Source organism: Ochotona curzoniae, unplaced genomic scaffold (assembly GCF_017591425.1).
Source record: "Ochotona curzoniae isolate NIBS_2020 unplaced genomic scaffold, NIBS_Ocur_1.0 contig_3520, whole genome shotgun sequence".
Classification (NCBI taxonomy): domain Eukaryota; kingdom Metazoa; phylum Chordata; class Mammalia; order Lagomorpha; family Ochotonidae; genus Ochotona; species Ochotona curzoniae.
The window spans coordinates 29,498,939-29,514,442 of NW_024465894.1; the positions used below are offsets into that span (position 1 = coordinate 29,498,939).

General features: G+C 41.7%; 1 protein-coding gene across 1 annotated transcript in view; it reads left to right on the forward strand.

Annotated features, from left to right (window-relative positions):
* The window catches only part of TMX4 (thioredoxin related transmembrane protein 4), a 41,218-nt gene that overhangs the window by 15,400 nt on the left and 10,314 nt on the right, over window positions 1-15,504 (forward strand). Inside the window, exons 3-5 of the mRNA XM_040980974.1 lie at window positions 5,156-5,201; window positions 6,712-6,840; window positions 8,949-8,994. Of these exons, the coding sequence (XP_040836908.1) occupies window positions 5,156-5,201; window positions 6,712-6,840; window positions 8,949-8,994 (221 nt within the window). The remainder of the gene's footprint in view (window positions 1-5,155; window positions 5,202-6,711; window positions 6,841-8,948; window positions 8,995-15,504) is intronic.

Below are 15,504 nucleotides of genomic sequence, written 5' to 3' on the forward strand. Positions count from 1 at the left end.
TCCTAATTGTTTCTAACAGATTTTTAAAAATTAGAATTCATTCAAGGATGTTGGGTTCTTTTAGTTTCTCTCAATCTGCGGTTTCCCACTGACCCTTCCCCTTTTTCATGACATAGACTGGAGAGAGCAGGCCAGGATTACTTAGGTGTTTCCGTCTTGGGTGGAGACTATCTAGCCCTTGGTGAAATCATTTGGTCTGGCCCTGCCAGGGCAACTGCAGGTGGAACTCAAGCTTCAATAGATCTGTGGCAGGCTAATTTTTTTTAAGTTGGTAATTTTGTCCGCCACACAAATGATATTGTGGAAAAATGATTCTCGTCCCTGCTCTATGGTAACATTGAACTTGTGTTTTTACAAGCTGGAAGCTGGCCTGCTGACAAGTGTTAGTTCCTTCGCTGTTAATCTAACAAAACACCTGCAGCGGGGAACTCTGAGAAGAAAGGCCGACTTTGACTCAGGCTGCTGCAGGCTGCAGTGCTGTGCTGGATGGGAAAGGGCAAGGGGCATGAGTGTTTGTGGAAGAGAACAGATGTGTGACAGTGGGCACAAGAGAATGAGTGGAGGAGGCCAGACTCCCCTTGGCACCATACTGGCCTTTTGGTAACTGACGCAGTCCCATGCGAGCATGAACTCAGTCCCGAGAGGGGCCAAGTCTTCTTCAAAGGCCTCATCTTGCAGCTCCAGGACGCTGGAAGAACCAGCCTCGATGGCAGCGTTGGCCACGACGAGCCCCCTCCACAGTAAGAGTACTTCAGAGGCGCTGCTGGGAGTTTAAGAAACTCATCCTCAAGTTCATACTGTCACCACCAGTGACTAAGCTTGAGTACTTAGTTGAAATAGTGACTCTGTTTCCATGAGAAGAAATACCACATCTTTGAAATAAGCAAATAAGATGTGAAATTATACTTTAGGGTGGAAAATTCACAATGACCTTACCTCTGTCAATAATTTCATAGTGGATACAACAAGAGTGAATTTCTAATTCTGATATTCTGTGTATACCTATTATGGTGTGGATTTTAAAGAGAAAGAATTGCTGTTAACGAGTAAGGGAAAAAAATTAGGCTTTTATGTTAAATTCCCAAAAAAGGAAAGAAATGTGTATATCAATATTGCTACAAATATAGTTTTGTAAAAATTTGTTTTACATATTTTTTCAAACCAGTGACTAAAAATGTTGCCTTACTATGCTTTTTGTGTTCTTTGCTTATTTTAAAATTTATTCTATATACTCTATTTTTCCATTGAATAATTTCTCATACCATTGTTTGCATTCCAACTAAATTAAGGTCTTTTGCTTTTTATTTGTTAATCTTACTCTGTGCTGTATGAAGTCTTTTTATTATAATACAAATTTAGAATATTTAAAAAACAAAAAAACAAAGGGAGAAAGAAAGGGATTTGACAGAAGGAAGGGAAATCGTGTTCCTAGATGTGTACTTACAAATCACACTGAACCTGTTAAAACCTAATTCAAGTTAAAAATCAAAAGAGCAAAAATATTAAAAAAATTAAAGTATGCTCATATTTTAATGTGTTTGCAGTTTTAAAACAAAGATTTATATGTAAACTGAGAAGAAAGTTAGGCTCTTAGGATTTGAATCTTTAAAATCTGGCTGTTTTTCTTATTAATGTGCAATTTCTACGTTTTGATTGCTTTTATAAGGGAAAACAAGGTTGTGGGCTTGAAGAGCAGTTATTTTCCTTTGTGATAATTGAGAGTTCAGAACATATTAGGTGTTAATAAAGTTACCTGAACAATGGAATGGATCATGGAAGAGATTTTCATCAAAAGCTGCAAGAATTTGAAGCAAAGCCACCTGTGTTCGTCTTTATTTTATCAGTTGTTAGAATGAACTGTTTGAAGATCAAGCTCATTTTACTCTTTTAGTAGTTCAGATCCAATGAAAGCAAATTAAGACATTGGATTTGAGTATGAGAAACATTTTATGGTGGGCTTCTTAAAAATGCAGCCCAACAATTTACGTTTATGTAATTTGGTACCTGCAATGCATAACAGCTTTATTTGAGTTGAAATAGCAAATGGCAAACTTGTGATGGATCCACAAATCTAATGTTTATTTAAAAACAATCTCTTCATCTAAAAACGTGGACTCACAGCTGTGTTTTTGCATTATGACTGGATGGAGATTTTAAATGAATTAAGGGAACTCTAATGAGTTTGTTCCTGGATCTTGGCTTTGACCTGACTCAGCCTTGCCTGTTGAGGACAGTTGGGGAGTGAACCTGTGGCAGTTGAGAGCTCCATCTCTTTCTCTTCCTGCTTTTTGAATACATAAAATATTTTTTTTCTTTTTAAAAAACCAGAAGTATACTTTATACAGAAGTATTGTTAGAAATCCTCCATATAACATGATAAAAAAACCAGAGTACAGGTGGCGAGATTCCATTAACTTGTTCACTCCATTTTAAAAGTTTTTAAATAAATTATACTTCCCTTATACTCTTTATCTGTTGTTAGGTAAAATTTTTGAATAGTCATATGAATGTATATTCAGAAAAGAAATGAGATACATTCAGTACTTAATATTTTAAACCAAAAGCCTAAAGTATTAAAAAAAATTATCTGCTTGAAAGGCATAATTACAGAGGTGAGTGTGTGTGTGAGAGAGAGTCAGCACGAGCGAAGTGAGATTTAGAGAGAGAGCTTTTGCATCTGCTGATTAATTCCTGAAATGACTATAGTGGATGGGTGTGCCAGGCCAACTGCAGGAGCCAGGAGCTTCATCCGGGACCCCAAGTGGGGACAGGGGCCGTAGCACTTGGGCTGCCTGTCACCGTTTGCCCAGGTGCATGAGCAGGACTGAAAGTGGAACAGCCAAGACTTGACCAGTGCCCTGTGGGGGTCCAGCATTGTACCTGCTATGCCAGAGCACTGGCCCCAGACAATTCTCAAACACTGAGAAGCACCAGTAGGTTTTCCCTTAGACATTTGGACTAGGAATGCATTACAAGATCCTTTGTTCCCTACTAAGTTGAATCTAAGCAGTGTTACAGATGAAAATGCCTTTAGAGTACTTTTACAGGCTTCAGTTAACCTTGCCTGAAGTCACCTTGATTTTCATTTATAAAAGAAAAATAGAGAGAAAAATTTGGGGTGGGAGATGGACAGAGAAAGGAAAGGAGAGAAAAAGAAACAGAAACAAAGCGAGCTCCCATCTGTGGTTTAATGCCCAAACTCCCCAAATGCCTACAACAACCCTTAAAGGGCTAGGAGCAGAGCTTGGAGCCAGAACTTATCTCAGGTCTCCCATACGGACGACAAGAATCCAAGTGCTTGAGCCTTTTTCATCGCCTCTCTAGGGTTTGCACTGCTAGAATCTGGAGCCAGGAAGCAGACGCGAGAACACTGATAGGTGATGGGGCTCTCCTAACTGCTAAGCCAGCCACTATTTCTCGCTTGTGTTTATGTTATTGTGTGTATAGACTGTATGTATGTCTTTGTGTTTCTGTGTGTGTATATCCTTTGTTATTTTCAATGTTAATGACACATTTATTCATTTTATTTAAAGTAAATCTTCCACTATTTTAAATTGTAAAGGACCACAAGTATGTAAAATTTGGGCCCTTGATTTGGATGGCAATTGATTTTATTCAATTGGTTTTTCACTAAGAAGGTAGAAGTGATGAAAAATGATGATATTTCCGTTTTTCCATACTACTCAACAATTCCCCTCAATTCTTTAGCTTTTCTTCCTTTTACTCACTGGTGATGTTCATATAAATATCATTTATTTATAGAAATGTAACAGGTACAGCTCTGTGATCAACATTAGTCTCAGTATCTGTGCTTGTTTCATAGCCATAATCACAATTAGTTGATAAAATGATTTCCCTCTGTCAGGAGCCTGTAAGTTCTGTCTATGAGGACAAAGGCCTTATATTTTTGTTCATTTGTGTGTTGAGCAATTTTCATCGTCCCTGGAACAAAGGATCTTCATAAATGTGTGCTTAGTGACTGAAGGTTTTATTTATCTTTGTCTTTTGGTAGCATAGCATTTATACTTTTAGTGTTAGGGCTTGGTGCAGTGGCTCACTGGCTAAATCCTCACCTTGCACGTGCTGGGATCACACACGGGTGTTCCGGCTTGTGTGAACCAGCTGCTCCACTTCCCATCCAGCTGCCTGTTTCTGGCCTGACAAAGAAGCCAAAGGTGACCCAGAATCTTGGGACCCTGCACCCATGTGGGAGACCCAAAAGCTCCTAGCTTTGCATTAGCTCAATTCCTACTGTCATGATCATTTGGGGAGTGAACCTGCACAGGGAAGATCTTTCTCTCTGTATCTCCTTCTCTTTGTAAATCTGACCTGTCTTTCCAATGATAGGAAAGAAATCTTCAAAAATGTTTTTTTTAAAAGCAATTTAGTGTTAGTAGGAATTTACCAAGACAGATATAAAAAATGTGGCTTATACACATATATTTTGTATGAAGTTTTTGGCTAATTTTACAAATGTGCCAGGTTCTATGATGGCACTGAAAACAGTTTGTTAAAAATTAGAATAAAGTTAATTTTTGTTCAACAAGTTTTGAAATTCATGCGTAATGTTTTTATAATATATATTCTCTGTTTATTTTTGAAGTTCCCTTCAAATAGGATTTCAGTTATTTTATATTCCTTATTATTCTTTCAAATTGATAACTTATATAGTAATACCTATAACTGGTTGAGTTAAAATAGGTACCTTCCTAAGTGCTTTCATATATGATTTAATTTAACTTAAGAATAATTCCTTTAGGTTTTAATATATCCATTTTTTACACATCAGGCAACTGAAGCCTGGAAGTGTTAAGCTATTTTTGCACAACATTAAAATTAGTATGTGGGCTAGTTAGTATTTCGCCCAGCTGTATACTCTGTCATTGTCATCTGTCATTTTAGCCTCTTTAAATCACAAAGGACAGGTAAGCCAGAAAACTCCAAGGTAACCATTGAACATAAGTAAGTTGTGTGTCAGCAACTGAAAAATGTTCAGTTAATAAAGATGGGTACAAAATATTTTTAAAGTTTAATTATCTGATAAACTTGAATCAATAATTACACCAATTTCAATAATTGATTAGGTAAGCCAACTCAGAGATGTCCTTGGGTTACTCTGATTTTGACTTGTAAATTGTGTGTTCATTTCTTGCAGGTCTCAGTGGCCGCTTCTTTGTCACTACTCTCCCAGCATTTTTTCAGTAAGTTTGAATAATTTGCTGCTCTTACAAAGCTTAGACGTCGGTTAATGCACACAGAGAGCTCTGAGTTGTCTTCCGTGTCCAGCATGCATTCAACATGACGTACGAGGGAAAAACCGGTCTGTCCTGATATGTTAGAAGGGAAAGAAGCTTCGAGTGCTGTGGAAAGAGCACTAGTATCAGGAAAGATCAGGTTGGAGTGAAAGGACAGACGACCACTTCCTGATGCAGTGAAAAGTGCAGTGATTTGTAATATAAGGTGGGATGGTTTAAGTTCATCAGGTGGTCAGTCTTTCTAGATAAAGGAGAAAGCACATCAAAGCCCAGGGAACATGCAATCCCTCTGTGTACTCGAAATGCCCAAGGCTGCAGGGCCAGCCATCAGCTGCAGTTCAGCTATGCTGGATGGAGCATAGAGAGGCTCCAGTGGTCGTGGGGAAAGAGAATAGAAAGAATGGCCTCCAGAGCTCCTTAGGAGGTGAGGGCTCGGTGACTGATAGCTATCAATTCACTGGCTATCAATGGAGTATGTACAGTTAGTAAGTGCTATCAGCGGGCCTCCAAATAAGATGAGTTATGGAAATGGAGATCAGATAGGCAAATATGCTAGTTAAGCGTGGGTTACTGTTTGATGTCAGAAGCAATAGCTCAGGAGAAAGATCTAGACTGGAGATGCACATTGAGATTTCCTCAGCATTTAGGGAGATAACTGTTGCAATATTATCCTGAAAATCTACCTACGAAGACCAAGAATAGAACTTGAGGTTAAGCAACCTTAGAATATCTGCCAAGGAAAAGACCATACGGAGGAAACTGAGAAGAGATAGTCATTAGAGGAGGAGGACATCTAGAGATGTCCAAAGCCAGGCAGAAGCAGGAAGGCAGTGGTCTGAGTAGTGGGCAGTGCCCATGACAACGAGAAGCAAGTGCCCATGGTTATGGCATGCAGGAGCCACTGGAGATGAGGTTGAGTGCAGTCATGGGGAGAGAATCCTCATCATTCTTGTTGAGTAGTTAGCGTGTGGTGGAAAGGAGAAAATGGCAAGGTGAGCATGGGCTCTTCCTTGGCAAGCTGAACTGCAGAGCACGAGGTGGGGTGCTGAAGGCGGATGCTGGATTTTGGAGCAGGGACTTGACTTGGAAATGTGGGTACAGCGTTTTTAACCTGGTCATGATGGCTATTTTACTACTGTAAGATAAAAGTTTAAATAACTTATAGCAAAAATAGTAAAATGTAATTTGGCACCTATAACACTGTCCAGAATTTAATTTGAAATCACAGATTGTGCTAGAATGCTCAGTGCTTTTTAGTTATATAGGTTTTCATTTGCAGCAGTTTAAAATTAATGCCCGCTTTCTGATTTGTCCCTAGCCACATAATTTTCTTCATTTGGACCAATTAAACATTAAGTGAAAATCATGAAATGCTTGATAGCTCTTTCGATTCTTATTATCTCTCAAACCTATTATTTTGATGGGTTAATTTTCTACTTGTGTTAATAATTTCTAGCGCAAAGGATGGGATATTCCGCCGTTACCGGGGCCCAGGAATCTTTGAAGACCTGCAGAATTACATCCTGGAGAAGAAATGGCAAGCAGTTGAGCCTCTGACTGGCTGGAAATCCCCAGCTTCTTTGACGTAAGTCGTTAATTTTTTAATGACAAGGTGTTGCTATTACCACAAGAGGTGCCAGGTTTGCCTGTTTCTCATGAAACCCTGTGCTTCTCTTCATGTTCGCTTCCAGTTACCCAGACCACACATGCCCATGCTTGGCCTTGGCACTATTTCAGTCCCTGTGACCCACATGTGTGTCAGTGTACTGGGAGTGAAGTAGTTAGGTGTGGACAGGTTATAGAAAGCCTCTCCTCCAGCTTTTCCACTAAGGCATGTCAACTGCTTTCTCTGTACAGTGTGTCATCTAAAATGCCATCTGCCCTTCTTTATTCCTTTTAATTTTATTGGTAAGCTGGGGAAGTTTCTCTTTATTATAGTCATTGTAGGGAATAGTTGGCTCAGCTATGAAAAATAAAGTCTATAGTATATTTGTCAGCTGCTTAGCTTAGCACTGCTGAGAAAATTTGGCCACTCTGGCAGGCTGTATCTTATTTGTTCAGGTGAATTAGTCTAAATCATAGTAACAGTGCTCACAATTGATTGTAATTTTGAATAAAATGTCATTTGTAGTTAATTTTGAGTATATATATAAAAGCATACGAAATATCCTTCCTCAAATAGAAATAAATTATGCCATGTAGCAGGATCAGATAGTCAATGGCCATTTATAATAATCTATAGCTATCTGTATTAATACTCAAAAAATACACAAATTTCTATAAAACCAGCTTACCTCCCGCATTTCATTGTGTAATTGTTTGTGCCTTAATTCCGTGTCACGTGTTTTGTAAGTGCTAGGAATTCAATAAGGAACCTGCAGAAAGGGGCCCTCCATTTTCCTCTGAAAACTCAAAGGGAGGCAGAAGGATGGAGGACGCAAAGCCCCAGGCTGGTCAGTGATCGGAGCTTATTTTAGGGTGGCGTATGTGAGTGTCGATGTTTTGAAGGGAGACAAGCTGGGTATTCCCAGGTGAAAACAGGCTCCTGCTTTGAATCCTCAGTGGTTCCTGTATCAATCACTGATCAGTTACCTGTATCAATCACTGATGTGGGTGCGACATGGTAAGTTCCTGAGGCAGGCAATAGGGGTGTCAGATTGGGTACATGATACAAAATGTCTCCATGGAGAATTCGAGAATACAAATGAACACAAATTGGGGCAGTTTAGACTCAGAAGGGAGGGTAACACCTTAAAAGATGAGCAGGAGTACTTGTGATGGAATCCCTAGCTGCCCTCAGATCAGGAGGTGAGTGAAGAAATAATTACCCAAAGCTTCCAGTAACAAGGAGAGGGAAGAAGCAGTCACATGTGTCCTGTATTATTAAAGATGCTGAGATGTGGACATTGAATGAAGCAGTACAGGTAGTCTCAGAAGCCAGCTTTGAATGGGTTACACGCCTGCTGAGGAAGAGGAATGAGTAAGTGCTGATTGCTTTTTGATGAAATTTGTCAGTAAATCTGGAAAGCCACGTGAGGGCCAGGAAGGAGCAGAGCATGTTTCTGAGCTCCTGAGCCCGATGCGTGTCGGAGGGAGAATTGTGGATATAACGGGGAAGGCCAGGGCCCCGTTGTTGGCCGGAGAACTGGTGGTAGGACAGAGCCGCACAGCCCTTCTCTGTTGTGGTGGACGAAGGCAGATGTAGTTGTGCACCAGGCTCAGATTTGGTGGTGGGAGGGGAAAATACCCCATTTGGCTTCTAATTTCACAGTGATGTAGGAGCAGTGCCCGATCACTGACGGGAAGAGGGGATGCAGATGTAAAGTTGTGAGAGAGGGGAAAGGGAGTTAGCTATTTCCTCAGATCCTGCAGAAGGAAAACCTGCCATAAGGCCCGGGCTTTCCTGACTGTCCAAATCAAGCTGGCTTACGAAGCAGCCAGAACAGTCAGCTGGTTCTTTGATGTTTCCCCATTGTTCGTTGGGTGTTTCCAAGGGTGCACTGTGAGGGCCTAGAGGCTTAGGGTTAGGGCTGGAATTGGAATGTATGTGCAGCAGAATGATTCAGATTATGTCCACAAAATTGAAGCTAAGAATGTCCGCGAATGCCAGAGGGACAACACTGTGTGTACCCGGAAGAGGAGTGGTACTCCTGAGCTTCGTGATGTCTAATTCTTCCCTTCATTTCTGTTCAGGATGTCTGGAATGGCTGGCCTTTTTAGCATCTCTGGCAAGATATGGGTAAGTAATCTCGGAAGAAACTGTTTTTCAGACTAAGAATACAGATATGCTAAGTACGGGGAAATAGATGCATACAGTTCCACTTTTTTCCCTAAGCCCCATTTCGGTGGTGTGCGGATCCAGGTGATGAGTCTTTGTGGACAGGCGTACACTGATCCGAATGCTGAAACTGAGCGTGAATGTCATAATCCGTTGGATCGTTAAGTCTGTCAGCCAAGCAAAAGAGCTTCTGTCCTTCACTTCACCTTTTCTCCACATTACGGATCAAGGTCATTGAGCCTGAAAATGGCTCATGTCAGGGGTCAGCCAGCTACTCACAGTGTCTGAGCCACCTGCTTTTATACAGTTTCAGACACAACGGTGCGTACTCCTCACGCACCGTGGCTTTTGTGCTACACCAGGTAGCGTTGAGTAATTGTGACTGAGGCACACAGAGCTGTGGCCGATGCAAATAAATGTTTACTAGTTGATCTTTAGGAAACATGCTGAAAAAACTGTTTGGTCCTCTACCTTGTGCGACAGTCTGATTTCACTCAGTCGTTTCTGCGAGCTCCAGCAGGTAGGAGGTGCATTGGGGAGCTTTAACAGAATCTTGAATATGTCCCACAGCAGTTTGTTCTCTACAGTGGGTAACAAAGCCAAGCAGATTTAATAAAATCCCTTTGAAATTGAATATAGGTCAAAAATATTTCAAAAAAGTCTTTACAAGTGAGCCCTAGTGTAGGCCTTTTCTAAGTTATGGTCACAGGTCATCGTGCTAGTTTTGGAATATTTAAAGAGCTTGTGTAGATTCTCGTGCGCACCGATAGTTGTTGGGGTAAATTAAGAACAAGCTCTTATACATCCAATTTCATATATGTATATACAAATATATAAATGTTTGTTATATGAATATACACATATATTCCATCTTATAAAGTAGAATACCTCTGTTTTTTTTTTAATTGGATCTTTACAGCAGTGGCTAATCTGAAGCTTGAATTTTATCTTTTTTATTCAAGCTGCATTCAAATCTAGGAGGGGGCTGATTGTTTCCCCCATGAACTAATAACAAGCAGTATTTCCCCTCCCTCCAAAGAGTCTGACTGTTACATAGTTTTCTTTCTGTTCTCTTGAAGTGGGTGAGAAGTTTCACTGAGGGCTGAACATCGTGAACTGCAAACTGGGTTGACATGAAAGTTGACCAAGTCGTATAAACAGATAGCCGTCTGGGCTTGCAGCATTGTAATGCTTGAGTCATAACTGTGGCGAATAGATGTCAGGCAGCACCGACAGCAGGATCTCAGCACAGACTCTGAGAAATGCAGGTCAGGAGGCAAATCTGCTTTGTAGGTTAAGAAGAGATTAGGTGAAGTTCATCATGGTCTTCACAGATTGTTGAAGGGAAAGTTTGCTTTCAAAGGTAATCTGAGGAAATATCTATGTGTAAATATAGAAAGAGTATACATATACATATGTTGGACTTACGTAGCTTGCCATTCTTTTATTAGATTAAAAAGAACTTGAGTAAGAATTGACAGGTTTTTAAAAATTTTATTAAAATGTAATCATTATGGTGTGTTGGCAGTCAACACTTCAAGGCCAGGATGTGTTTTGTCTTTGTAAGCACTGCGCTCAACCGTGTGCCACACAGATGGCTTCTGCAGGGATGCACTGAACTGGAGAAAAGGAGTCATTTGAAAGACACAACGTTAGATGCTCCTGAACAACTGAATATTCTTATCGATTCCTCATGATACAGTGTGTGCGCGATATGTGTATATGTATTTTAAGTTTGTATATCTGTATATATAAATGCAGATATATATATATTCTGTATAAACTATAAAATTTAATACACACCTTATTATGCCTTACCTTTTATAAAACCAGTTTTATCTAATGTAAAGATATTATTATAAGATAAACTATACAATTTAATATTGATGTAATTATACTGTACATTTTATAAGGTCAGTTTTTATCTGGTATAAATGCTATTATTTTTCTTAGCAATTTTCTAGATTGTTTTTTTCATTTTCAACCCTTTGCTATATTTAAAATTAGCCTTGTGTAGAACACATAACAATAAATTTAGTTTGGAGAATTTTAGTCCATTGGTATTTGTAGTTTTCACCAATATATTTACTCTAATTATAGATTGTGGAAGGAACATAAATGGTAGGCTCATGGATTATTTGGATCCTGTATGTAAGTGTATATTATCTTTAAAAATTGGAATAGGTTTTGCATTATTGCATAGCAAGTTAATAACCACTTGCTGTGCTGTAATCCCATGTTGGAGTCTTGATTCCAATCCTTGCTGTTCAGCTCCTGCTCCAGGTGCCTAATGATGCAACTGGGAAACCAGCAGCTATGGCCAAAGTCCTTGGGCCACTGCTGTCTGTGTGGAAGACCCAGGTGGAGCTGCTGGCAGCTGGCCATTTTGAGAGAAACCAGTAAATGGGAGGTCTCACTCTGCCTTTCCCTCTTTGTCACTCTGCCATCTAAACTCTAGTATCCTCTCCTGCCCATATCAACATCTAGCTTGCCCAAGCCTGTTGATTACTTTGTGACTTTGTTTATTCTTAGACATAAGTCTCTATTCATTCAGCGGATGTCTTGATAGGTCCTAATTCTTGGGTTTTCTGTTGTCTGGCCCTGCCCTTTTAGAGCGTGCGTGATCTCTGGCTTGTTGAGACCCAATCCCTGATTTCCTGTGAAGTCTCTCATTTCCGCTTAAGCCGCTAGGTGCAGTCCAGCCTTGTTGACCATATAATGAGTCACTTGGTTAATCATCCTAAGCAGACTGCCCTGTGTGTATAGTTAGCTTAGTTAGCTCTCTTATTTGCTTAGAATCCTCACATCGATGTCAAATGTGTAATTGTAGGAAACAGAATCTGCTTTTAATTCATTTCTAGATAGTGTGCAATGGCAGTGCAGTCAGTGTAGCCATGAACAGAAGATACAGTGCCGCTGATGATGGAAGGAGAGGGTGCCAGGGGGAGCAGGCTACAACCTTACAAGTATAACAAGTTTCAGAAAAAGAAGATAACAACAAAGAACAAGGAAGGATGTAGAGTGACCAGTTGTAGTGCGAAAGGATTGCAGCCTTCTGTACGGTCATCTCTTTCCATGGTCGGCTGCAGAGAGGCACTGCTCTGTCTTGCAGAAGCGCATGCCAGCACTCCCCCACCTCAGATGCTTGTCTCTGCACCGTGCTCTGATGCCCTTGGCTGTCCTCATTAGACCATGCCTCCTTGGCACAGGACCTGGCAGCCAACATGTACTTGATGATTGCTTTTATTATATATGTTAATATCCTTGTTGTCCTCACTATTTTACTTTTCCCTTCTTGTAATAGGTAACACAGAATTTAAGCTTTTATTTTTAATCAAGGCTGTTGCAGGCCTAAGAAGAGAGATGCATGGCAATTGCGCAGTATTTGTACTTTTGCTAACTAAGTTTAGCATTAATATATTTAAAGCGAGATTGTATTGGACTTGCTGACTGTACTCCTCACTGAGATTTACCACATGCCAGTTGTCTTTCCTAAACATTGCTGTTGTCATGAAATGACGCAGGCATATGGCAGTTTTTACCCAAAATTAGATGTACTAAATCTTTCAGGGGAACAACCCCTGGTGAATTTTGCTTTTCTTCTTGATTGAAAGCCATGAATGTTAAGACTGGAGAGTAACAAAGTGTATTTTATAAATAGTAGTAAAGAAATCCACCTGTGATTGAGGTAGTGGTCACTCTTCTCTTCCTGATATTCTTCCTTAGGAATTTTGTAGGACTGTTGTGTGTGCCAGCTAGTGCAGGGTCAGGTTTGGTCCATTACCTGCACCAGCCAGCGCACAAACTGGTGGATGCAGCTACCTGGTCCGTCCTGTCTCCAGCCCCATCTCTCTCATGCAGACCTATTGGTGCTGCAGCCTAGTCCAGCCCCATCCACCACAGGCCTGGTCTTCATACACGCCAGCAGGTACCCCAGTAGCTCCCACCAGGCCCACCCCACCCCAGGCCTGGTTTTTGTGTGTGCCAGCATGTGTTGCAGCCTAGCCAGGTTCATCCTGCATCCCATCTGGCTTTTGTACACACCCATGAATGCTGCAGCTTAGCTCAGTACATCCTACCCCCAGACCTGGTCCACATGTGGGCTGACAGGTGATGCAGGCTATGTGACCAGCCTGGCCTATCCCCAGTTCTGGCTTTCATGTTCATCAACGGGAAAGGCAGCCCACTAGGGGAGTTCCCATAGCCCCCAACCAGGTCCACTCCCAGCCCTGCATCTTGAGTGTGCCAGTGGGTGCTGCAGCGTAGTCTGAGATGTCCTGCCCCCAGTCTCAGCATTTGCCAGCAGGTGCTGCAGTCAGACTGGCCTGCACCTAGTGCCTGCTTATGCCAGTGAATGTTGCAGCCTAGCTCAGCCTGGCCTACTCTCATCCCCAGCTCTCATGTGAACTGGTGATGTTGCTGTCCAGCCTAACCTGGCCTACATCCCATCCTGGCTCTTGCTCATGCCAGTGTGTGCTGTGTACTGTCCCAGCCATGCCAACCACAAGGCTCTCCTGCACATATGCCAAGGGTACTGCAACCCAGCCTAACCTGGCCTGTCCCCAGCCCCCTACCCCAGCTCTCATGTTCACCCGAGGGAGCTGTGGCCTAGCAAGGGAGTTTTCTGAGTTTCCCCCTGGATCTTGTGAGTGCTGAAAGGTGCTATGGCCCAGCCTGACATAGCTTGCCCCAGTCCTGGCACTCACCAGCAGATACTGTGACCTAGCCTAACTGCCCCTCACCCATTCTGGCTCTTCCTAGTGGGTGCTATAGCCTAGCCCAACTTGCCTGGCTCTTATGTGACCTGGTGGGTGCTATGGCCTAGCCCAGTCTGTCCCAGATGCATTCTGGTCTCACAGGCACCATTGGGTGCTGGAACCTAGCCCAGTCTACCCATAGTTCTGGTTCTCACATTTCCCAGTGGAGCTACAGCTTAGCAGGAGAGTCCCCAAAGTTTCCCATCCATGCCCATTCCTAGTTCTGGATCTTTCATGTACTGGTGGGTACTTTGACCCAGTATGGCATGATCTGCCCATAGTCTGCAGGTATCGTAGCCTTGCCCACCTGGGCATGGCCCACATCCATCATGGCTCGTATATGTGCCAGCGGGTGCTGCGACTTGCCTAACCTGGCTTATCATCAGACCTGGCTCACACAAATGCTAATGATTGCCGCAACCTTGCCTTGTCTGGCCTGCTTCCAGCCCCAGCTCTTGTACACTGCCTGTGGGAGCTGTAGTCTAGTGAGAAAGTTCCTCAAGTTTTCATTTGGTGTTCTCATTAGAATCTCTATGTAGCCACAAGTTGCCTTGAATTAATCTGGTATAATAAGATACTGTATCCACAGGATATTTCAGTTCATTTTCAGTAAACAGAGTGGGCAACTTCCTTGTAATAAGCACATGGAGTACTGAAATGATGGTCAGGGATCTGTATTTTCTATTTTGTTTTTCTTTTTAATTATTTACTTGAAAGGGTTAAATAGAGAGAAATACGTGGAGTAGAGGGAAATCTTCCATCTGCTGATTTACTCTCCAAATGGCTGCAGAGGCCAAGGCTGGGCTAAGGCTGAGCCAGGAGCCTGGAGTTCCTTCCAGGACCCCCACATGGGTGCCAGGGCCCCCTACACTTGGACCATCTGCTGCTGCTTTTGTCAGGTTCGTTAGCAGGGAGTTGGATTGGAAGTGGCGCAGCCAGGGCTCCGATTGGTACCCACATGAGTTAGCAGTGTCACAGGTGGCAGCTTTAGCCACCACTCCACAGAGCTGGCCCCGGGGATCTGTTTATTCCACAGATAAAAGCAGTTTATCTGACAATTACATAGAAATATCCACCCCCCAATTTTTTTTTTTTTTTGTAAAACGGAATTAAGATCGGTTTTAATTAGTAATTACTTTGGATACACGTATATTAAAACTTAAAGAACATAGTACACAAATCTTAACACAAGACACTCGAGAGCTGTTACGGATTTAGAGAAAGTCATGGATAAACATTCTTGTCTAGTTGTGAAAACACAACTTGATTGGGAGTCTTCAGCAATAATTACCTAACAGACCACAAGATGGCAGGGTTTCTCTGAGCAGTTGAAATAAACCCTGTAAGTTAAAACCTGAGGATTCTAGGGGAGTTTATAACAAGGGAACGTTTTGAATGTTGGAATTAGGTATCAATCTATCAGAAGGAGGTAGTTTGCTGAAATCTGCAAATCACCTTTAAGGTTGTTTACATCATTTATTTTGCAGGAAGGGCAAAAGACAGTGTCCAGAAGGACTCCAACTGTGCACCATTTCCCCACTCATAAGAAAAGCAAGACAGCAAATAGTCATAAAGAAGGTTCCAGAATATATCCATGGGTCTGAATGGTGTAGACTGACTATGGTGGTGGATTGCCTTTTAACATATTTTCGTTTTGATACATTAATATTGCTAGTGGCACTGACTGATCAAAATAAATAAATAAAGGCATTGT